Genomic DNA, 24,461 nt, shown 5'->3' with positions numbered 1-24,461 from the left:
ACAGATCAGTTTCAAGTATACTACATAGTTTCAACCCACATCTTGGAGTAGAATATTGCTGCATCCAGCAGTAATCAAGGCATTAGTGTTGAAGGGCTGATGAAGGGTCATTTATTTGTCCCCGCAACAGAAGCTCAAGGTTGTCAGCCTGAAGCCACAGCAAACAGAATCTGTCACACTTGCAGGTTCATCCACCTGATCAAACTGGGAAAGCTTCAAGTTGAATTTCCCATAATCCAAAAATATTTGAAAGAGAAAACAAAACCTCATCCCACTAACAACAAAAGGAACTAGATTCTACTAAATGTCATCTTGAAGCCTTCACTGCAGATCTAAGAAAATACATTTATTGAGGGACACTGAAATATGCAAGGAATAGTATTTAGTATCTAGGAAAGTAGTTTCTAGCACAACACTGACATTCTCTTACAGCATCAGAGAATGCAAACCCCAATTCGCCTAGACAGAGTCTTCTGGGGGAAGGAGAGTGACAGCAGGCAACTCAATTATCCACACTTCACATTCAATTCACACACACAGCAAGTTTGCAACAAAACTTGAATCCAGCAAAATGGCAAGCACAATGTGATTTTCATTCTACTGAGGGGAGTCATCAGATGACTGATGTGAGTCATTTTACTGAGTCCTGATGAAATATGGGTTGACACTGACCTTCATTCAGACACTGAGATTTGGAATGCAGTGACCTCAATAGCACAGCACTCAAATAACTTAAAATACTCCACTGTTTTAACTTGGCAGCAATAAACTCTAAAGTTGTATTCCCAACACTCTGCTCTTTGTCTGTAGTAACATCATAAAAAAGAGCAGTCAGGTAATTCCTTGTGGCAAATGATCCTATAAAAATCAAAGCCAACACCATTCCATTCCCTATTCGTAAGATGACAGTAATTTAAGTAAGTGACAAAATCAGGTAACAGATCAGGCCTTGAATGAACCAGCAGAGGAAGGTTAAGCAATTAAATAATAATGTTCTTACATGATGCCTGACACTAAAAATAGCGTGCCAAAAATGGCACAAGTACAATTTCCTGAGTAACTGCATACCTGCTCTCCTTGCCTCGATGCAAGCAACGCTCATTTCCTCCTTCAGCTCATGGTTTTCGTTGGCTATGGCTTCCCCCACAGTGACAAATCTCCCGACGGCCAGGTTAACAGCTTGGCCCACTCGCTGGATTGCTTGCAGAGTCTTGTCTGAACGCTTTGGCTTATCCTTGTGATTTATAAGAGTAGTTATCTGAAAACAAGATGAGTTATTTATTAGAACATTTTAACTTGAATACCAAAAGCAAGTTTTGAACTCAATACTTTGCTAATAAAATTGATTTTTGCGCTGTGTCATGAGGTATCATTCAACTTCTCAGAGAATGAAAAAATAATAAAGTGTAATTAAGATTGCTCATCTGCTCAGTTTATCAAATGAAAATAGAGGTTTTTATTTTTATTCCACTCCCATTTTGCAGTATTAAAATAAGCTGCCCTGGGTCTCAACAGGCTTTCACACTACTTACACAGCCCTTCCCCCATTAAAATATCTACCATACTCCTAACTTAAACATCGTCAATTATGTGTTTCCTAGAATTTAGAAGAAGGTTGCCATTTAGATGTAAGTTATTAGTAAAACAATTTCTGAGGACATTCCTGTTTTGAACTCCTGACTTGGTTTTTCTGCCCTGCAAAGTGCTATGCATTCCCTCTCGTAGCACACGGACTGGAGATCAGCTGCATGCTGGCTGCAGGAGACTGAAGATTCGTCCAAAACACCAACCATGAGGAAACAAAGAGATCCTTTCCCCTCACAGAGGAGAAAGGCAGGATTGCAGAAGCAGCTTCTCAACCAAGGCATCACATAAACATGAGAATAGTATGCAATCCTGCCACTCACAACTAACTATAAACTGCATTACAAACATGAGCTGGAAATTTTTGCTACAACTCTTTCCTAGCGAGAACAAGGACAGAAATTAAACTCTCTAGTTTCAAACATCCTAAACCATCATCAAAACCCAACAAAAACAGTCTTGCCTGTCCTTGTCTCCCACTCTCATGTTTGCAATGAATTTATCTGATGTGGGTTAAACCTCAGTTGTGGAGAAGGTAATGCTTGTTTTTGTTTTCCCCATTATCAAGTCCCCAGTCTAGTTCACTGCATAGCTTCATGAATATTTTTGGTGGCAAAAGGGAAACAGTATAGCCTGAGGAGAGAAAGATGGGTAGAAGCACTCCTTTCAGCAGGAGTATTGTTTCAAATGCCCACAGAACTCCACTGTCAGCTATATTCCCAGGAGCTCAAAGATGTCTGTTTAAAGAATCTCAGAATTACATGAATTACCTAAGTGTCTGAACATCTCAGCGATACCAGCTTGATCATAGATGTCTTTGCCATTCCTCAAAAAAAAACCAAAAACATCCTCATTCACTCATTCTCCTACCAGTCAAGCCTGTGGTGGGATAGGAGAATGCAAGCTGTACCTGTAATGCTCACTACAGATTCAAGGACATAGCAGGAAGCAGTGTAGGAACTGTTCTGCTTCATGATTTTAGCAATGCCCAAGGTTCACCTTCAGATATCACTGAGCCATCTTTCTGGAGGGGAAAAGAAAAAAAAAAAAAAGAAAAAAAGAAAAAGGGTGGTGATGTTTAACACCTTGCTGAGGCTAGTTTTGAATGCCAGGAGCTGGTTTAGCCAAGTTTCCAGTATTAAATTCTTTGCAATGGGAAATATCAACACTTCATAGAGCACTTTGCACATACAAGAAAAATGAAAATGCCAAAAAACCCAAAAACAGTGCTGCTCTATGGAAGATCTTCTAGGAGAATGGAAAAATATTTTGTTCTGGTATAAAACCACAACAGTACAAAATCAGTAGAGAAATGCACTGTCTGCCCACTAGCTTATACATGGCCTACTTTTCCAATCTGTATCTAAGCCATAAGGTCTAAAGGAAGGTTGCTTTCCATAGTTCATACAACAAATCTGTCCCTGTAAGAGTCCTATGGATCACCAAACTTCAAAACCTATGAACCCTAGATGCCCTTCCAGTGGAAAGAGCTTACAGTGAAAACAGAGTCCTAACAGAGAGTAAACTGAGGAAACATCTGAACAACTTCAAATTCATTTTATGTGAGGAATGACATTCCTCAAAATACACAATTACCATCACTTCAATGGAAATTCAGAACAACATGAAATTCATGGTAAAAACAACTGCAGTATGCAGCTCTCATGAATTCTTGTATTGTAGGTATTTCAGGTATACCAAATTTAAAAATACTGTCAGCAGCTAATTTAACAGGGCCAGCTGGTAAATTCTGGAATAGGCATGGCTAGCAAGGCATCTGAGAGCATGAGTCCAAATGCTGAAGAAAACCAAACTGATAGAGGGTCACAACTTGGTTTCTTCAATTGGTTTTTAAGTAAACAGCAACCCAATACTGGGTTAATATTACATTCATACAGTTATTCTCAGAATAACTCAGACTTCTCAGAATATATAAAATATATATAAAATAACACTGGCCTACAACAAACTGCAAGTTTACATACTGGCTGCAAGTTTACCTCCCACAGCATTTCACACCAGTTGAAGTTCAAACACGTTCTGCATAACCCTAAAAAAAAATGCATATGCAAATAACACTGCAGAGTGAAAGGAATCCCACTGTCTCTTACAAATCATCAAGGGCATTTATTTTAATTCCCATGTTACTGCAGAGGCATGCAAATAATAAAAATCACGAAGATATCACAGCTTAAATTGCTTTATTAAAGTCTTACAAAACACTCTCAGGAACACGAGTGCCTTTTACATTTCTATAATTTCTTTAGCATTCCCTTCATAGGGCATCATCATTTTTACAAAAAACAACCCCTCTACTCCCCCTGCCAAGGTTAAGCAAGAATAAGCAGCTGTTTTGACAGGTCTATCACCAGTTTCATCTTCACCTCATGAAGTTCAACAAGGCTAAACACAAGGTCTTGCACTGGTCACATGCTGGGACAATCCCTGGTTCCAATGCAGGCTGGGAGATGAATGGACTGAGAACAGCCCAGCAGAAAATGACTTGGGGGTACTGGTGCAAGAAAAATTGGACATGAGTCAACAATGTGCTTGTGTGCTGGGCTGCAACAAAAGCAGCATGGCTAGCAGGCTGAGGGAGGGGATTTTGCCCCTCCACTCTGCTCTGGTGAGACCCCAGCTGGAGAGGGGTGCACAGCTCTGGGGTCCCCAACAGAAGAAGGATGTGGACCTGCTGAAGACAGTTCAGAGGAGGGCCAAGAAGATGGTCAGAGGGATGGAGCACCTCTCCTGTGAGGACAGGCTGAGAGAGCTGGGGTGGTTCAGCCTGCCAAAAGCTCCAGGAAGACCTTACAGCAGCCTTTTAACATATGAAAGGTGGCCTAGAAGAAGATCAGAGAAGACTTTTTACCAAGGCCTGTAGTGAAATAGAAAGGTCAACAGTTTCAAACTGAAAGGGTAGATTCTGACTGGACCTAAAGTGGTAATTTTTTACCACTAAGGTGATGAGACACTGAACAATTTCTCTGAGTTGTGGAAGCCCCATCATTTTAAGAGTTCAAGGCCAGGTCTAGTGGAAGGTATCCCTGCCAACAGCAGGAGGGTAGAACTAGATGGTCTTCAAAGGCTTTTTTTAATCCAAACCATTCTCTGATTCTATGGCCTACTCTAGACACCCACTTGAGCAGCTTGTATATAAAGATGAAACTCAACCTATGGTTATGCACAGCAGTGGAGGCTTTGCAAATGCCTCCTGGAATAATGAACTCTTAGCTGGGTAATATAATTTCTTCTCAGACTGGCTAACTTAGGGTCAGTATAGTAACTATCTTTAACATTGGAATGGAGGGAAGTTGGCTGAGCTTCATATTTTTTTTTCTTTTCAGATAAGTCAAAAAACTGTATAGATTGACAGTTAAAAACAACCATTGTGAGAGAACCAAAACAGAAGTTGGTCAAGAAGTTTGAAATATCACAGTAAACAGCTTCATGTAACACCTCTTTCAAGTGTGATCAACATTTTGTAGCAAACACAGCCTATATTGATATCAGATTTCCATAAGATGTTTCCTATAAAAAACTAAGTAACAAACAGCCCTGAAATAGGATTAGGTAGGTCATGATAAAAGAAAGATATGAAATATAGATCAGTTAAAAATAAACAGGGCTGGGTTTAGTTCTAGAAACATGAGTTACACATAAACCAAATGTAATAAAGTCAAAGGCATGACAAAAGCTGTTCAGACACAAGATGGGCTTCTCATAACCTGCCACCTGCAGAAAACACTGCTCTACAAACAATGAGAATGCATAATTCTGAAAAATCTTTCTCATTCCCTCACAGAGTGTTAAGAGTGATAGGTACATCCTCCATGTCAAATGAAGTTTTGAAAAAGCAGAGGTAATGGCAACTGCAGTTTAGGATTCTTTTCAAGACTTAATTAAGTTGTAATTACCAGTCAGCCTTAAAAAAATAGCAAGATCTTAACTCAGCAAGGAGAGGAATTTCACTAGAAAATTAAGTGACAAACTGAAGGAAACTTTGATGCTAATGAGCAATGCAAAGATTATCTAACCAGTCCAGCATTCAATAACAATTGCCTCAGAACACAAACACAGCAATGAGCATCAAAAGGCCAGTAAGAAAAGCTTCTAAAATAAAGAATAAGCAAAAAATTTGCTCCTGACTTTTAAACAATGTTTAAAATGAAGATAAAAAATTGGACAAGTTAAATGGAGAAAAGGAAAGACCCAGAAGAAACTTAACAAGGAATTTTCTCCCCAACAATCAACCAAAGAAACCCTAAGAGCCTATAAAAAACTGAACTAGTAAAACTTGCAACATTTAAGATGTTTCAGATTACAAGAAATTGCTTTTTCCCCTGCAGTCCATCCAGTTGGAACCAGACTAGAACTACTACTGCATTTTAATTTTTTTTAAATGAAGGAAACCCCTGCAAGTCCAAGAACATCATCTAAGTGCTCCCTCAAGCTTAACACCTCCGGGATATTTAATCTGTTATATTCAGATCATGTATTTCCCAGTCACCAACATCTGTGATGTTTGGACAGGAGTTACCAGCTGAAAAGATTACCTGCAAGTCTCTTTGAACAAGAGCAATACGTTACATGCTGTTTACTTAAGGATTTACTGATCAGGTCCTAGAAAGGAAACAGTCCTTTTGATGGTACTCACCCTCTGTTTAATGTGAGCTCTCACACTATTTCCATGGAATGTTTATCTGAGATTTGAGAATATCAGTTTAAGGAGTGTCTCAAGAATCTGTCAGCTACAATTTTTTTGTCACTTGTTATGGGAAGACACAGAAAAATGGCCTTTTCCCTTGAACTTTGCCAAAACTAACAGACATAGCTATAATGTATCAAGATGTATCTCATATTTAAGGAAACAAGCTCAATTGTGGCAATTTTTGAGCAGCTGTTTTCCAGATCTTTTTGAGGACCTTCAGAAACTGACATTTAAGTCATTATATGCTTCATGCTCAGGAAGCATCATGACAGCATGCTTAGCTAAAAATATTCTAATGTCTATTTATTGTCAGTGTAATTAAGTCTTGCATGACAGAATTAAGTGATACTTAAAGAGACTGGGTTTCAGGAAGTATTTATAGACATCTATAAATAAAACCAGAGGAAACATAGCTATTTCACAGCCCCTGCTACAAACACAAGAGTTAAACTGAAAAGTGATGTTGGAAGATATCCTGCCCACCTCTCTCCATTGGAAAGCACCCACATTGTATGTACACAGGATGATTTAGACTCTCAAGAGTAGTATTTGTTACTGCCTCTTGTGTGGAAGGCTGATCCTGGCTGGATGCCAAATGCTCACCAAAGCCACTCGATCCCTCCCCTTCTCAGTAAGAAAAGGGAGAGAAAATATAATAAAAGGTATGTGGGCTGAGATAAGGAAGGGAGAGATCACTCATCAGTTACCATCATGGCCTAAATAGCCTCTGCTTGGGGAAAAGAAATGAATTTATGACCAATCAAATCAGAGTAGGATTTGAGAAGTAAAACACATCTTTAAAATACCTTCCCTCTACCCCTTCCCTCTGGTCTTTATTCCTGATTCTCTACCTCCTTTCCCCCAGCAGCACAAGGAGACAGCATCCCTGTGAATCTGCATGGGCTGCAGAGGGACAACTGCCCCACCATGGTCTGCACCAGTAACTAGAGCACCAACTTTGGTGTCTGCAGAATTGTTTGTCTCATAGTATCACTCCACTCTTCTCTGGCTGCAATTACCTCTGCACTACACCTTTTCCCTTGAATACATTGTCCTGGAGGGGTTACCTCCATCCCTGACTGGCTCAGCCTTGGCCAGTGGGTCCATATGGGAGCCATCTGACACTGGCCCCAGTACCAGAATCCTGCCATGCAAACCCAACACACTCATATTCACCCTGGAAAATGAAGGCTTTAAGTGACCTCACTGCAGCCTTCCAGAGTGTGACAGGAGCCTATAGGAAAGATGGAGACTGTCTATTATAAGGACATGTAGGGGCGGCACAAGGGGGGATGGCTTCAAACTGAAAGAGAATCTGGTTAGATTAGATACCAGGAAAAAAAAAAACCTTTACTTCTAGTGGATGCCCTATCCCTGGAAGTGTTCAAGGCCAGGCTGGATGGGGCCCTGGCAACCTGATCTACTAGAAAGTGTCTCTGCCCTTGGTAGGGGGGGTTGGAACTAGATGACCTCTAAGATCCCTTCCCAACCCAGGTCATTGATTCTTTAATTCTATATTGATTAGCTTTCCTGCTAGAAAAAATTCAAGATGTTATCTCAATGCAATGAGGATTAGCTGCCTCAGAGTAACAGCTCCTCTTCCATTTAGTGTATTTTCTGCTTTCTACCTTCCATTAACTTTACAATGGTAGAAAATCTGGTTCTTAAAAATAATAATAATAATACCAGGAATGAACAGTCTTTGCTAAGAAAATGTAATAGCACTACATACTGTGAAAGAAGTTATAAACCCCTACAAAGAAGAGGGCTGTAAGGTAAATTTAGTTGCATTAAATACAACATGTAGAAATCTTGGTTAAAAAGGCCTTTCTCACATTCCTTGTACTTTCATTAGATCATCTTGAGCTTGGGGGCAGAGAGGAACCTCTAATATTACATTTTAGGTACTGTCTCTCATTAGGTCTTGCATACTCCTTGAGGAGGATCAGGTCTTCAGACTCATTTAGCCAGACAGCAGCACATGTTGTTCCAACACCCACACCTGCTACAGGATACAACCACGCCCCAGAGGGAGTGGAGGAGCAGCAGCTGGCACTGGACATCCTGTCCATAAGGACCACCAGAAGAACTGCCACACAGGCTTCTCATCACAAGATGAGCCTCAGGGATCTCAGCAAGTGAACAAGGACTACCTGCTTACCTGTCCAAGAAAACAAAATCTGTTGAGATGAGATGTCTGTCCTGGTACCTATGGAAATCTTAAGCATTTTTGTACAATTTCAAGCATTAAAATATTTTTCAAAAGTTTAGCTATGATGTGGATTTGCAGAATAGGAAAATTAGCATCTATTCATATTTAATTTTGCAAAATATTCAACTAATAATCTCTGCAGAAACTAAATTTTTAAAGTTGTCAAAGGTTGGACAAGACTAACCAAAATGAAATTCAACTGCACTAACTACTAAAGCACTTACAGCTAACTGTAAGAACCCATATATTTTTTATGTTGAAAACATTATTTCAGACAATTGCCCCTGCTTTATGGACTATTGAATCAGAGAAGTTTCTTCTATGTGCTATTATGCAAAGGGGCATATCAACCCTTCTTGCAGAAGTCATACAGACCTCAACACATCATTTAGGATGCTGAGTCAACACTTTTGAGACAGCTTCCATGAAGTGATGGAATCCAGCTACCCCCTATTTATGAATTTTCCTCATAGTCCCTCTGGACTGGTGTCTAGAAGAGCAGTACAATTGCACTGCATATCCAAGACTGCTGAGTACTTAGACTTGTGGCATTGTTGTACCTTTACCTGGAGGCTTTTTTAAAATACCTTCTCATTGGTTTTATATACATCTTTTATAAAAGCCTTTAGGGAATCAAATTAAATAAACAACTTTAACAACCTGTAGGCTGGTTCACTTATCTGTGGGCAAATGCTAACACGCTTAGCAGAGCCTCAGGCAATCATTCACAGGCAGTGTCTAACAAGCTGGTGAGCCACCTCTGAAAAGGAAGGAGAGAACAATCCATGACCTGCAGGGACAAGCAGGGGCTGCCAAGCAACACAAGAACAGCCCTACCAGCTCAGATCACTGGGGTACCTAACCTAGTACCTTATATCCCACAGCCCTCCACATGCTTGCCTAGAAAAGATCAAGAGAGTTGAACAAGCAAATGCAACATGAGCTATAATGCACTTGTAACCAGATTTTCAGCTGGCTAACTGCAAACTGTACATTAAATTTTAAAACACCACAATACATAATTGTGCACTTCTCACAAGCACAATAGCTTCAGCAGATATAAATATTATCTGGAAGGAGTGAAAACAGTCCTCTTTTACCTCCTTCACATCTACACTTCAAAATTTACTCTTTGTAGAGTTCACCAGGAAAGAGAAGAGTACACAACTTCAAAATCAAATACACACCTCAGATTATTAGTACCATTGCTATGTACTTGTTAGACATTCTTGGAATTCTTAAGAGATCAAAAGAAAGGATTCAACTCAGAGCAAGACTGTACTATAGTAGTGAATACCCTTTCTTTGTGCTGAATGCATTCCGAGAAAACCAAGGAACTTTTAAATTTCAAGTTCCAAACCAAACACCATTGAGAAAATGATTAGCTAAAATGTGATATAGATGAACTTGTTCAAATGCAGTGCAGCAATTTGTTTCCTCCAGTGTGGATTATTTTGGATTTGGGATTTGCATGGCAGGTTTCTCTGGTTTGTTTTGTTTTTTTTTTTTTTTTTTGTTGGTTTGTTTGTTTTTTTCCCCAAAGCAACAAAAACCCTGAAAAATTCAAGACTTTTTTTTTCTTTTTTTTTTTCTTTTTTTTTTTTTTTTTTTCTGTGGGATTAAATTATTTCTTTTATATTGTTTTTTTCTTGTGAAAAGGAATATCAGAGGGGAAAAAAAGAGGAAATAATACAGCTCACTATTTTTGCAGTCTGTGGACTCTTGATATTATGTAGAGGATTAAAATACTTTAATGAATGTTATTAAAGTACCCTACTGTAGAGGAGAAATATGCTTTCTTTTTAATGTTCTCTTTTCACAGACTCCTTAAAACCAGGGATCCCCACTGATCTGCAGACAAAACCCAACCTGCATTGCTGCTACCCTCTGTTTTTCCACATATGGAAGAGAAGACATCACTGGAAAAATCCTCAGTGAGACTCAGCCAATGATCAAAGATACCTTGTACAAGTCAAAGGACTGCCCCACCATTCACCCAAATAATGCATCTTCAGAATTTCTATAGCAATGAGTGACCATGAAAAAGATAATAATTTTCAGACAATTCAAGTTCAATCTTTCCTCTCTTTTTTAAGAGATGCAGTCAAGTTCACAGACTGAGCTGGCACCAAAATTTGTACCTTTGTGCAACTTGATGTGAGCAAAGACAGTTTTTCAAACGAGGTCCAATTTAACTTCTGCTAATATAATGTGTATATCAACAAGCACACTGGACATCATAAAATATGCATTAACCTATTACAAAATGTGTTCAGAAGTAAAACTGGCTTTCTAACTCAACTGCTGTCTTGAAGTTTGAAATGCACAACCACCTCACTAGAAAAGATGAGCATAAGCTAGTAGACCAAATAATTGGGTTTCAGGACATACACGGCAGTACACTTTCCTCCTCTCCTGTTGCCTTTCAGCGTCTTACCCAAACAGCCAGATTTTATAAACAAAGCAATTCCTGCTTTCTATTCCACACCTAGAGCAGGATTAAGCCTAAGAAAATCCAACTCAGAGAGAAGTTCATTGTTTAAAGTGTACTTTCAGATGTGGTCAAAACAGATGCAGACATGTTTTCAGCACCAGAGAGATGCAAGTCTCAGAAATAACTCAATTTACTAACATAATCAGGTAACCTCAAAACCAGAGACTGGCAAACAATAATTCTTGCTTTTCCCCTCAACTTGCTGCTGTTAATGGACCTAACCTTGTACTGCTTGTGCAAACAATGCCTGAGCCAGCTCTGAGCTGCTTATTAAAAAAAGCCACCACTGTTGTGGAACTAAAAACTCAGACATTGTAATAAAGGATGCAGCAGGGACAACAAACTTATATCACCTGCAACTGAGAATTCCTTCAATTCAAACAGGGATTGGCTCCTGAAGATGTAGAAGATGTTCCTTGTTAGTCCCTGAAGCAGGTGGCTTCCCTGCCATGAACACCAGCTATTCAATCCTTGCCTGCTCCCAACCAAAGAGCTCCTGCAGCCTCTTTCAGAGAAGGCTTCCTTAACAGCATTTTGACATCCCACTTCAGTTCAGAGCAACACCTGGTATTTCATTTTGAAAAGCACAGACTTGCTCTAGGGATTAACTGAGAAGTACATTGCTCTCTGGAAAAGGCTATGCAAATCCAACTACTACCCACCTACAGGGGTGCAAAACAACTTTCTACAATCCAGGAACTATTACCTTATTTATGCTAAAGTGCCTGTATGTTCTTTTAATTGCTTCATTGAAGAGCTCCAGGGCAATAAAAACTCATTCAGTTAGAAAATTTAAGATATTTAAATGTACCACAGAGGGACAATACAGAATCTTTGATAGCTAAAAGGGAACACTCCATGCACTGGTCTAGCTCCTACATGCTAACTCCTAAGTGCTTGCAACATTGGACATTATCCTTCTACTTGTAAACATTTTTCATGACTGTGAATAAACAAACAAAAAATACTATCACATGCTGACAAGATTGTTACTACAGAAAAACTGCTTTATTTTTATTTGAAAATAGGATTTGTGTAGTTCTAAATGGTTATATTCATTCTGTTTAATAAAAACATGTTTCTGTAAGACAAAAGCAACAGCATGATTTTTTTATTTTTCTATGCACATATGAAAGAACTTTGGGATTTGCTCATAAATTACTTTTGTGATTTGTGCTTAGGAGTTATCTTACTATTTGAGAATTCACTACACTAAGAAATAATCCAATTCAGTACCTAAAGCAGAGCAACAGCTAGAGTCTATATCACCTCTCATTTACCCCATTATCTTTAAACAGGGCTATTAATGAAATGCATTAAAGTCTATTTTTACCTATTGAGCTATAAGTTTCTATCTAGCATGGTTTATACTCTTCTAATGAATTAAAAAACAAAATAAATCCAGGCAGAAAGCCACAGGCTCATAGTACCACACAACAGCTTTACTGAACTATAATCAGAGTTGTTTGCAATCATTAATTCATAAATCATCCTTTGGGGATTTCCCTACCTAATCTGTCTAAAACCATCTGTTAACAATGCTGAATAGCAAGAAAGCTGCTCTAATTCTTCTTGTGCATGACCACAGAGAGACAGTTTTGATTTAATACTCATTCTACTGGAGAACTACAAAAAATTGTTTAATCTGCAAAAAAGTCATTAATCAGATCTCAAAAATATGAAAGATAAGATACCATTGAAAAAGAGCAATTGATTTTCAGCTATGTCAGTAAAAAGCATCTTCCTTCAGCCACTTGAAATGTTAGTCTGACTCATTTATAACATCAAAGACTAAGGTATTGAACATTATGAAGCAGTACCCAAGCTTAACTCAAAGGCAATTTTACAATCCAAGGGTTCACAGAAAAATAAGCCTGAAATCACAGCTGTTTCATGATAGTGCTGTTGCTCATGTGATAAAATGTTCAAGTGTAATTTTCTTTGCAAAGCAGAATATAATTAGTGATAGTAACATCATTAATTATTAATGTAACAAAATAATTTAATTTACCTCTAAGTTATTCTAAGGAACTCCTGGACTCCACAGCATACCTTATAAACCACAGCTGTAAATTATTATCTATTTCTCTTTCAACATTTCACAATGACCTAGCTTCCATGACTAAAAGCTGTCAATTAAAAACTAGTCTCATTAAAAGGAAACCTGCAACCACATCAGCCAAGAAATACAATTGATACTTTGAAATAATCACCTTTTCAATATCCAGATGACAATCTCCTAAGATTAACTCTTCTGCATAAATCAAAGTGAAACAATCAGGCTCCTTTAGGGGCACAGAGCACCAAGTGTAGGCTGAGTAACAGCTGAGCTTCTGCCAGAAAAAGAACTTGAATGAAGCACAAGATGCTTGACATGAGTCAGAAGCTCACAACTTAACCTGCAATACCTGTGGAACGGCAGGGAGAAGTCACTGAGCCAGTGACTGACTGGAACTGCAGAGGTGCAGTCTGTACCCAGGCAGCACCATATGCTTCCAGAGCCACAGCAGCTACAGCATATGATCCACAGCAGAGTTTCTCTGCCATACAGGATGTAAACTCTTCTGAGTTCAGCAGGAGATTCGCCTCTCTCCATCCAAGTTACAACGCAAGCCTTTACACCACAAGTCATAATTTTATTATTCAACACTAGTGCCAGGTTTCAAGCCTAAAGTGAGCACCAAATTAATTCATAAGACAAAAAATTCTGGAAAAGAGGAGAAACAGCTTCTCAAAGCTTTCAATTTACCAAAGACAAGGTCCTAAGCATTTTAAAAGGGGTACATGCAGATCTTTTCCTCAGATGCAATGAGCTAAAGACAAATACGGATTATCCTACTTTTTCCAAAAAAGAATTTTCGCATCTTCCAAAAAGAGCTATAAGGGGCAATGCACAAGCTCTGGCACCATACTGGAGCAACAACAGCCAACAATGTAAGAATCCTTTAGCACCCTAGGCATATGAAAGACCTAGAAGTACCAAAAAAATGCCCAGTGAAACAAGGAAGCCAAGGGATTCGCTGGAACAAATCTGTCAGTGCATCTGCTGCATGGGAAATGCAAGTAAGTTGAAATGGATCTGAGTTTGGACTGAATGCTGAAGTTCATAAAGGGAATGAGACTACACATACTCCTTAAGTTTGCAAATATTGTGCAGAGAGTATATAAGACACTTTCTATTTAGACTCTAATTGAGAGAGAACACATTTGATTAACAAGTTCTAAAGTAGGTGTGCAATGAGCCTGTACTACAATGCAATACTATGGCTATAGACATTCACACATCAGGTTATATACAAGATTTACATACCTGATGCATGATGCAGAGGAAAAAAGACAGGAAGAATGTGGTGGGTTTCCTCCCTCCATTTGTGTAGACTTCCAAGAATAAAGAGCTAGTGATAAATAAATTAGAAGCCTAATAATGCTTTAAAGCTGTTAGAAAAAAAAAACAACAGAATTTCAGAAGGTTCCTCTTCCAATCTCCACCCTGTCAAGGTCCTTCTGAAGGTCTGCACAGCCTCTGGGGTATCATCTACTCCTCCCAGCTTTGTGTCATCAATGAACTTGCTGAGGAGGCACCTGCCCCTTCCTTGATGAAGCCAAGTCATTGATTAACAAGTTAAACAACATCATGCCTAGTTCTGAACCTTGGGGGACACCATTTGTGACAGGCCTCCAGCTAGACCCTGTGCAACAATCCCTCTGGGATCTGCCATTCAGTTCTCAGATCACATCACTGTCCACTCATCCAGTCCACATTTCCTGAGTTGGCCTATGAGGATGTTGCAAGAAACAGTGTCCAAAGTCTCACTGAATTCGAGGTAGAAAAGATCCTCTGTTCTCCCCTCATCCATTCAGGAAGTTGTTTCACTACAGAAGTCAATCAGGTTGGTCAAGCATGATTTAGTTTTAGTGAATCTATCCCTGCTACTCCTGAACCCCTTCTTGTGGTCCATGTGGACAGAGACTGCTTCCAGAATGAGGCACTCCATCATCTTTCCAAGAATTAAGGTGAGGATGACTGGCCAGTAGTTCCCTGTCTCCTCTTTCTTACTCTTTTTGTAGGCCAGAGTAACACTTGATTTCTTCAGTCCTCAGACATCTCTCCCAATCATCCTGACCTTTCAAAGATGCCTGTGAGCAGCCTTGCTGTGATGTCTGCCAGCTCTCCCAGCACTCATGGATGGACATCCTATCACAGCCCATTGACATGTGGATAGCAAGTTTGCCTACATGTGCTCTAACCCAATCTTCCTTGACAGGCAGAAGTCATCCTTCCAACATTCCTTTACCCTGGTCTCCTGAGTCAGAGATTCCTGAGGGCTGGTGTTGTCAGTGAAGACTGATGCAAAGAAGGCATTCAGTAACTCCACCTTCTCTGCATCCTCTGTTACCAGGGTCCCACCTCCATTTAGCAACAGGTTCACATTCCCCTTAGTTTGGTTTTTTTTCATTATTCATGTATTTGAAGAAGCCATCTGAGGACTTCCAAGCCAGCAAATCCACAAAACAGCTTCCCCAAAAACACTGCTTGCCTACAGACAAAATTCAAAGGCCAGTGTCAGTAGCAGTACAGTAGCATACTGAATTCCATGTCTGCAGTTTTACACTCCTTTTAAAGCTCTCTCTTGGACAGTACATGCTTTTTCAATTCCATGGAGAATAACATCAGTTTCACTAAAGATACAGTAATGTACAAACTGTTTCATTCCATTTCTGCAGGAGTTATAACCCTGACGTACTCTGTTACTTCCTTATCACAGATTTGCCTTATTCTTTTGACAGAAAATAAGAACAGAGGACAGCAGCTATTCATAACTGTGCTCAACTGCAAAAGAAAGTGAAGCAATCCCTACTCCAGAATGTATGTCTGTGAGGTACTCAGAGAATGTGTGTGGAATCAAAGTGATATGCAGAATATGATATAAAAATGTTAGCTAAAATGAACTGGAGCAACTTGCCAACATTAGATGTTATTCACTAAGATTTCAAGTGGCTCAAAGATAGAATGTATTGGATCAACTTTCTCATGCAACCTTCTGCTTAAAACCACGTTAACAGTGAAGTGTGAAAGTTGCCCTTACACTTGGACATGTTAAATCAATACAAAAAGTTAAAAAGAAGTAGTGGATACCCAAATAAATATGACATATAGGCAAAGATTTAATAGAGGTGTTTGCTAAAGGAATTACTGCCTCACAAAACAACCAGATTTCTTTGTATCATAAATAAGAAGACACTCCACTGAAAGAAAATCCACAGGAAACAAAATCCACACCACAGTTTTCAAAAGACATCAAGCAAGTCTCTAAGAGAAACAGAAGCAGATCTTTTGCACGAATATTAAACTCATCAAAGATACAGAATGATGAGAAGGAAGATGAAGGATATCAGAAAGTGAATGATTACCTACTTTAATAGTTACACAGAAACCTAATACTGCAAAGTACTACAACATGGATTATTATATATAATCACAAAGATAGAGGAGAGATAAGCAAGTAATAACATGATGAAAATTTGTTGGTGATCCCAATTTATTTGGGACAGTAAAGATAAGATCTGACTACAGAACTGCAGAAACATCTTGCTGCACTGACCAGGGAACAAAATGTCAGACCAAAAAATTACTGCAGATCAAAGTGATACAGATGGGAAAGTACATTCCTAGGTTTCCTTATGAAGGCTAGGTCTGAGCTGACCATTACTCCTCAGCAGCAAGATCTTTTGATTACGAAACAGACATCCATGAAAACATCTGACTTGCTTATGATGAAAGAAATTTCCAGGATCATCTGCCCTAGTTCCCTGCTCAAACCAAGTCTAGTCAGAGTATCTTGTTTATAGTCTTATTCATTCTGAACACCTCCAAAATTGCAGACTCTGTAGGAGCTCTGCACACCTCATCCAGTGTTTGGTCTCCCTTACGTTGAAAAAAGCCTTCTCTTATACCTCAATAGACTTTCCCATATTCCAGCTTCTGCCCATTGCTCCTTGTTCTGTCACCATACATCTCTGGGATGCCTGTCTCTGTCTTCTCCATACCTGCCATTAGGTGGATAGCTGTAGACTGTGGTAAACTCTGCCACTGTCCAGACCAAAAACAAACATATAAACAAAACAAAACAAAAAAAATCCCAACAAACAACAACAACAAAAAAATCACTGCAGATTCAAGTGATAGACAGAGGAAAGTACCATCCTAGCTTTCCATATGAAAGGTAATAGACCATTACACCTCTCTTCTTGAGGTGGAACAACCCCACTTCCTTCTACCTCTCCCCTCATGTCACATACTCCAGTTTGTCAGTGTTTTCCCTCGTACTGCAGAACACAGTGCTGTACCCCATGCTGCCTCACAAGTGCCAACCAGAAAAATAATCACTTCTGCACTCTGCTTGTTATGCCCATGCTACCAGCCCTAGGTGCAGCCGGACATCACTGCTGACCCCCACTCAACTCCAGTCCTCCAGGACTCCAGTGCAGTTTTCCTGAGAACAGTTGATCCCATCCTGAACTGCTGCATGAGTGTTACCCCATCTCAGCTGCATGACTTGGACTTCACAAACTTCCTGTCATGTACCTTTATAGCCTGTCCCTCTGTCTAGCAGCCCTGTCGTGCACAGTGTCAGACACTCCCCAGCTTGCTGTAGGGAAGTTCACATGCCTGTTGAACATGGTCACCCCAACAATCAGATCATTAGTAAAGATGCTAAACAGTACTGGCCCCCATATCAGTCCTGATAATTGCCCAAAAAATAAAACCAGAGAGAAGTTTAAAGATTATACACAGACCTGTAGCCTGATACACAATGGCTATTCCAAAGTCATACCTTCAGTCTGAAAACTGCATCAGTGAGCTTTTCACATTATTAGGAAAACATCAGCTGTGGGAGCTTCTTTGAGCTCTAATATACAACTCCAAAAACTTTGGAAAAACAGAACAGTGGCAGAACATTATGTAATGTTATATAACATTTACTGAAATGGGAATTATTTTAGCCTGCTTCAGAGAAAGCAAGGAAACAATACAACAGTAAACAACAGGTTTGCTTCATTCACCTCAAGGCACTGTTAACTTACATAGAATCTAAGACTGACAACAACAGCATTCAAAAGCATTGGTATCATGGGTTTTTTGTAACTAAAAGAAAAGCTTAAAAGCTTGTATTTTTTACTATATAGGTCAAGTCAATTCAAAAACCTCTGGCAGGATATCCTATACCAAGAAAATTGGAAAAACATGCTCAGTAACATAGGGGCACAGAATCATTCTCCAAACTGCCTATGACAAAATGAGCTTTCTGAAAGCTGAGCAGTTGTAATACATTGGTCTGCACTCCAGATGCTTGAGGATAGGTCACCTTCAACTGTGAAAAGTGACTTTGTTCTTTCAAGGAATATAGAAGTGTGGGATGATTTGGGATACAAGGGAAAGGTCACCTAGTTCCACTCCCTCTGCCAAGGGCTAGGATGTCTTCCACTGGATCAGGTTGCTCAGAGCCCCATCCAACCTGGCCTTGAACACTTCCAGGGATGGGGCACCCACAGCATCTCTGTGCCATCATGGACAGCCCACTGCAGTGCCTCACCACCCTCACAGAAAAGAATTTCTTTCTAACATCAAATCTAAAAATATTTGGTTTCAGCTTAAAGCTAGTCCCCCTTGCTCTATCACTGCACACCTTTGTAAGAAGTCCCTCTCCAGCTTTCTTGCAGGTCCTCTTTAGGTACTTGAAAACTGCAATGTATCTCTCCAGAGCCTTCTCTTCTCCAGGTAGACAGATCTCAAAGTTTCCCTCTTTTTTCTCAAGTACCTGACTGCGAAGGTCGACAAATTGAGTATCCTCAGAATGCTTCCTTAGAACAGATCAGAACAAAATCCTACAGCTGTGATGGTACCTGATTATTCCTACACTAGAAAACAGGTACAGATGGCAGCTGTGGAAGCCACATCCTGAAAAGGGCTTTCTCCCTGTCTTTGCTTTTCCTCAACTGTTTAAATGACTTGTTATTAAATGAGTCAGCATTGACCACTTCAAACACCCTTCCTGACGTGTGTTGCCAAAAACCTCCCATTAAAAAATGGACCTCAAAATAATTAGACTGGAAATGGATAGCAGCAGTGAAGGAAATGTCTAGACTTTTAAAGCATGCTATAGTTATATTTATTCATGGAAAACTGAACTAAAGACACCTATCCTGGAGAAGAAAATGCTACTTATTTTAAAGAAAATCGTGGTGCTTGACCCCAGAAACCATATTTTCTGAACTGCATGCCACATACTTTGCAAAATACTGTACAATGATTCTTTTCACACTACAGCTATGTAGATAGTGAAAAAGAAGCGTTAGCAAATATGCTTAATCCCATGGCTTTAAATTTGTCGTCTTTGTCATCTGTGGCACTCTTAAAAATGGGCCACATCAAGGTATGAACAAATCTAGTTTAACTCTGTACACACTCTAAGTTTTAAAACCAATTTTAATTGGTTTAATAAGTACATGAAGTAATGACTCTAGGAGTAATTTCTCCTCCTGGAAAAACAGGAATCTTATAGCACTGCTGATAGCAAATGTACTCTGTTACAACATAGTCCATTAGAAAATAAACCAACGCTGCAAAATGCAATTAAAAAAAAAAAAATCAAACAAAACCAACCCTCACAATTACTGAGGAAAAACAATCAGGCAAACACCTTTACAATATTAAAATGAGGACAATGTACGGTACATTACATAAATTTTAATAAGAATCAATGCAGCTTTTTTTTTTTTCCTTAAAAGAAAGATTTAGCCCCACATGAGAGATTGAAAGTGAGTTTGTCAGACAAGGCACCTTTTGTTTCCTCTTTGCTTAAAATAAGTAAGTGAAAAGCAGTAGGAACATTCTGACTATTTGTTTCAGTAGTATACAAGTATCACATAGCACTTCTCAGATTTTAACAAAAGGGTAAACTGTGAAGTTAACTTCACAGTAGGAACATAGCCCTTTGCGAGTGTATTTTGTACAAGCAGAAAAACAAAACCCTGAGGGTTACTGCATGCACAGCTTATGCAGACTCTTCAAGCAAATTCTGAGACAAAGAAGTACTCTATAAAGACCATATTGCATAAATTTCCCAACAAAGCCAGCCAGTGAGATCTCAGTTGAGCAATCCAGATGGAATGGTACAGGCAGAAGTGATAAACCACTACATTTTAGCAGGCAGGTGTAGGGAGCTACTGCTGGCATCATTAGCAACTTCAGCCTGAATCCGAGCAGAGCTCAGCGCTCGCGCTCCAAGGAACACACTTGTCTGGAGCCTGGAGTGCCTCAGCAGGAAAACGGAGAGCTCCGAGTGCTCACAAATGCTCAGGCACCCTGCACACAGGGAAGGGAGAGCTGCTTAGCCCTTCTGGAAGGTGCTGTCACGGGTTTTGTGGTCAATGCAAAATCATACATGTTGCACTTCTCTGTGGGTTTGTTGCAAAGGTAATAAGATCATTGTTATTACAGAGTACTCCAGAGAAATACGAACATCTTCATATGGATCTGTTAAAAGTACAAAGTTAACACATGCAATTAAATTCAGCTTTTGCAACTGCATGCGTTTCTGATTGCTCCTAAGCTTCCTGAATGAGATCTCCCTATTTCATCTCAGTTGTTTCAGGACTAGAAAATTCATTTTACTTTGCCTTGGAACAAGTTGTTCAATCCCTTTGAAGGGCTTTGCTGTACTGACTGTGATTTCTCCAAACTGAAAAATAAACAGACATTACCATAATGGGTACAGAAACACAATTAGCCATCAGAAACTCTTCCTGCAGCCCAGACATACAAATACAGAACAAGGTTTACCACAGTTTGTTTCCAGATGGATTATGAGGTATAAACACAATCTGACCTCACCAGGACTAGTTACTTTTGTATAGCTGTTACATATCGTTTAAAGATTTTGTACAGATAGGTTTTGACTTGCTAACTTTATTGATCAGTGCTCAAAGCAGAAAAATTCTATACAGCAAATACTGTGCTTTTTTCAGACATTATTTTTCAAGAAACAAAATTCTAATGAGTATCTCAAACAACAGTTTTGTAAATGTCTGGGAAAAAAAAAACTAACAGCAACAACAACAAAAAAACACCGCAGATAATTACTTAGCAGAGCGCCGAAAAGCCCAATTTGCGGGGGTTTAAGGTCATTTAGCACTGCGCGGGACATGCTAAAAGGTCATCAGGACAGTTTGCCTATTATGGAACCTCTCAAAACTCGGGCGCTTCCCCGGGGTGCAGCAGGAGCTCCAATCAATGCAAGGCTCAGGCCAGACCGCGAAAACACAAAGCTCCGCGGAAGCCCCTGAAGTGCAGCGCGCTCTCCGGCGCCGGGCGGGGCGGAGAGCAGCGGCGGCGGCGGGAGGCTCGGGCAGCCCCTCCGTGCGGGGCTCGCACCGCCGGCGGCTCCGCAGCGCCCGGCGTTACGCAACGCTCCCCCGCGACCTTGCGGGGAACTTCGGAGTCTTTCCCGGGGAGGGACGTGCGAGCAGCATCACCCGCACGGCACCGGCTCCGGCAGCCGGCGGGACCCCGGGACGGGCGGGAGGGGGCGCGGCGGCACAGAGCGGGCTGCGGAGCGCCGCGACCCGAGCGCGCAAACTTCGGCGGCGGCCGAGCCGCGTCCCGGGCGGGCAGAGCCTCCCGGAGCTTGCGGGGGAAGGGAAATCGCTTTCCCGCGGCGCTTCTCCTACCTGCGACACCAGCGGCACCAGCGTCTGCTCCACGGAGCGCGTGCGGATCTCCAGCCCCGCGTCCGCGCCCAGCCCCGACGAGGACGACGAGGAGACGCCGCTGCTGCTGCACGGGGACGTGGCCATAGCGGGGGAGCCGGGCCGGGACCCCCGTCCGGCCGCGGGGACGCCCTCCAGCCGCGCCGCCGCCGCCGCGCTCCCGCACGGGCAGCCCGCGCCCCGCCGCTCCCCTCACGCCGCCCGTCCCGGTCCCGCCCCCGGGCCGCCGCCCCCGCCCCGCGCCCGCCGGGGCTTCCGCTGCCGCGCCGGGCGATGCCGCGCGCGCGCGCCCGGCCCCCCCTCGGCGGCCCCTTCCCCGCCCCTCGGGACGGGGTGGATTTAAAGCGGCAGCTCCCGCCCGCACGGCTCCCGCTGCCGCCTGCTCCCCCCGCCACAGCCCGCAGCCGGCGGAGGAACGGGGCCGGGGCTGGTCCCGCCGCCTCCGCTCCCACCGGAGTTTCCCCTCCGGGCTCGCTCGGGTCCCTGCCCGAGGGGGGCAGGCGGTGGCTGAGGGGCTGAGCGGCCCGGGGAGGAGCGGGAACGGGAACGGGGGTCTCGGTCGGGCCGTGTGGGACACCGGTGTGAGGGCCGGGGAGAGGCAGCCGAGGAGCCGCTCTCCTCTTGGGAAGGGCTGCAGCCGCCACTCGCCTACGTTTAGCATCCGCAGGGCTGGTGATGTGTCTCAAACTAAACGCCATCAGCCTCTCTCTTGGAAGACTCATGGCGAAGGGGGGGAAAAAAAGGTTTCTGGCTTTGGGTGATTTGTATTCCATACCTGGCCGCTCCTAGAGAACTGCTATCGCGCTTATCCGGGTTTGCCCAGCCCTGCTAAAGCAACAACGTTTGTGATTGATCTGGCAAAAATGCAAAAGTAATTCAAAGAAATAAAAGTGTTTTGGTTTGTGTTGTGGGGTTTGTTATGGGCTAAATTCACTTCTCCACTTTATTTACTAACCTGTGTTTGAAAAGCATTTGTACATGGATGCTTACGGGTCTCATTTGGCTTGAGTGCATTTGGTACGGCTGTTTCTTCTACAGGCTGTCTGCCCAAAATTGTGGACAGGAGCGGAGCTCTTCTGGCTGTGTCCCAAGGCCGGGGTGCAGAGCAGCTCCAGCCCAGCTCTGGGGCCACTCAGCGCGGAGCTGTGGGCAGCCAGCGAGCAGGCAGGGGCTGGGACAGAAACCACTTCCACGAAAATACCTAGTTTCCTGGTCAGAGCTGATGGTTTGTGTCTGACCGCTCAGCTCTCGCACAACACAACTCTGTAATCGTGTCTTTGGCTTTTTTTAAATGTTTTAGATCAGGGACTTTGTATCGTTTTATGCCTTCGAAAAGATTTCTGACCCTTTTTGCGCATAGCATCTTTTCCATGACTGAAACACAGACATAAGATAAAGGACAATATTTGTTGTCCTTTAGAGTCCTATGGACTTATCCATATTTATTAAAAAAGAAAATTGCCAGAGCTGCAAGTATAACACTAGATAACGATATGACCCTATTCCTAGCTCTTCAGGAAATTGGTTTCCAACATGGTCTCATATTTTCTAAAATGACATCTTATATAACATCAAGTGTTTCAGGCGAGAACTGAAGGCTTAAACCTGCCATGGTACAAAAACATCTGAATGATGGTGCAGACTCGAAATAAGTACTAGTCATGCCTGATCAAAGTGGTTTAGAGCACACTTGAGATTTCTTGGTTTGTTTTTCTCCCAAACTTTTCATTTTCTTACAACACCTTTTGTTCTTTTCCAGGTAATATGTTTTTCTTTTACTTCTCAATAGCCATATTCCAAGGTCTGGCAACAAGTCCTTTCTTTTACATTTTGATAGAGTACTGAGATTAGGTAGGGTTGCAGCCTCCCCAAGTTCTGGATCATGAGCAGGAACATCCACCAAAGTGTCAGTAATACCAGAGAGAAGTGCATTCCTTTTCCCTTTCCCCTGTTATTCCCACTTATTGACTATTTCATGAATATTGCCATAATGCAAGTTAATTGTCATCAGCATCTACAGACACAAATCTGTGATTCACGTCAGAAATGCACTAGAAGGACATGAACACTTGGATGCACAAGTGGTTTTTAATCTGACAATTTGTGTCACTTAATTTCAAAGACAGCTGTCTGTCATCTTCATGACAATAATGTATCAGACATTCCAGGAATGACATTTTCTAAATCAAAGCAGCATTAGTAACAGAGATTAATGATTAATTTTGAAGATTGTAACTTTTTTTTTAAAGAAGAAACAATGAGTTTAGAAGTGGCAAAAAAAAAAAAAATTCTTACATTTAGTGGACAAATCGTGTGAACTTTGCAATGCCTTTCTGCAGACAGAGCTCCTGTTCCCAATCTACCACTTTGTTTTACTGCTTGCATTTTGTTTTCACTTGAAACAAAACGAAGTGGGTGGTGCTACTCACAACACTGTCTAGCTCTCCCAATTCTCCTCCTCAGGTGGCTCCAGATGTGAGCACGGAAACCACTGCTCTGCTTCTGGAATCCTGTGCTAGGCAAACAGAGCTGTGTTGTTTTTAATATAAGACAGTTGAAAATCTCTAGCATGCTGCAGACTAGTATCTTTGAAGACACCTTGAGGAGATCATCAAACATCATAGCCTGGAGCTTAATTGTGCTCTTTAATTATGTTAAGACAATTTGAATGAGCCAGTGTGATAGATTGCAAC

The 24,461-nt window shown here is 41.4% G+C and overlaps 1 protein-coding gene across 2 annotated transcripts in view; it reads right to left on the bottom strand.

Annotated features, from left to right (window-relative positions):
* CTNNAL1 (catenin alpha like 1) overlaps positions 1-22,021 on the bottom strand; it is a 56,899-nt gene extending 34,878 nt beyond the window's left edge. Inside the window, exons 1-2 of one of the 2 annotated variants that reach the window (XM_079301068.1) lie at positions 21,730-22,021; positions 1,069-1,258 (exon numbers count right to left, since the gene is read on the bottom strand). In XM_079301068.1, coding sequence (XP_079157194.1) covers positions 1,069-1,258; positions 21,730-21,855 — 316 coding nt within the window. In that variant the 5' untranslated portion in view covers positions 21,856-22,021. The remainder of the gene's footprint in view (positions 1-1,068; positions 1,259-21,729) is intronic. The other variant, XM_079301067.1, reaches the window with a different exon arrangement.
* Between the last annotated feature and the right edge of the window lie 2,440 nt (positions 22,022-24,461).

The sequence above is a fragment of the Erithacus rubecula genome (genome assembly GCF_903797595.1).
Source record: "Erithacus rubecula genome assembly, chromosome: 3".
In the NCBI taxonomy this organism is placed as follows: domain Eukaryota; kingdom Metazoa; phylum Chordata; class Aves; order Passeriformes; family Muscicapidae; genus Erithacus; species Erithacus rubecula.
Note: the sequence above shows the minus strand (reverse complement) of the source record. Positions and strands in the feature narration are given on the sequence as shown.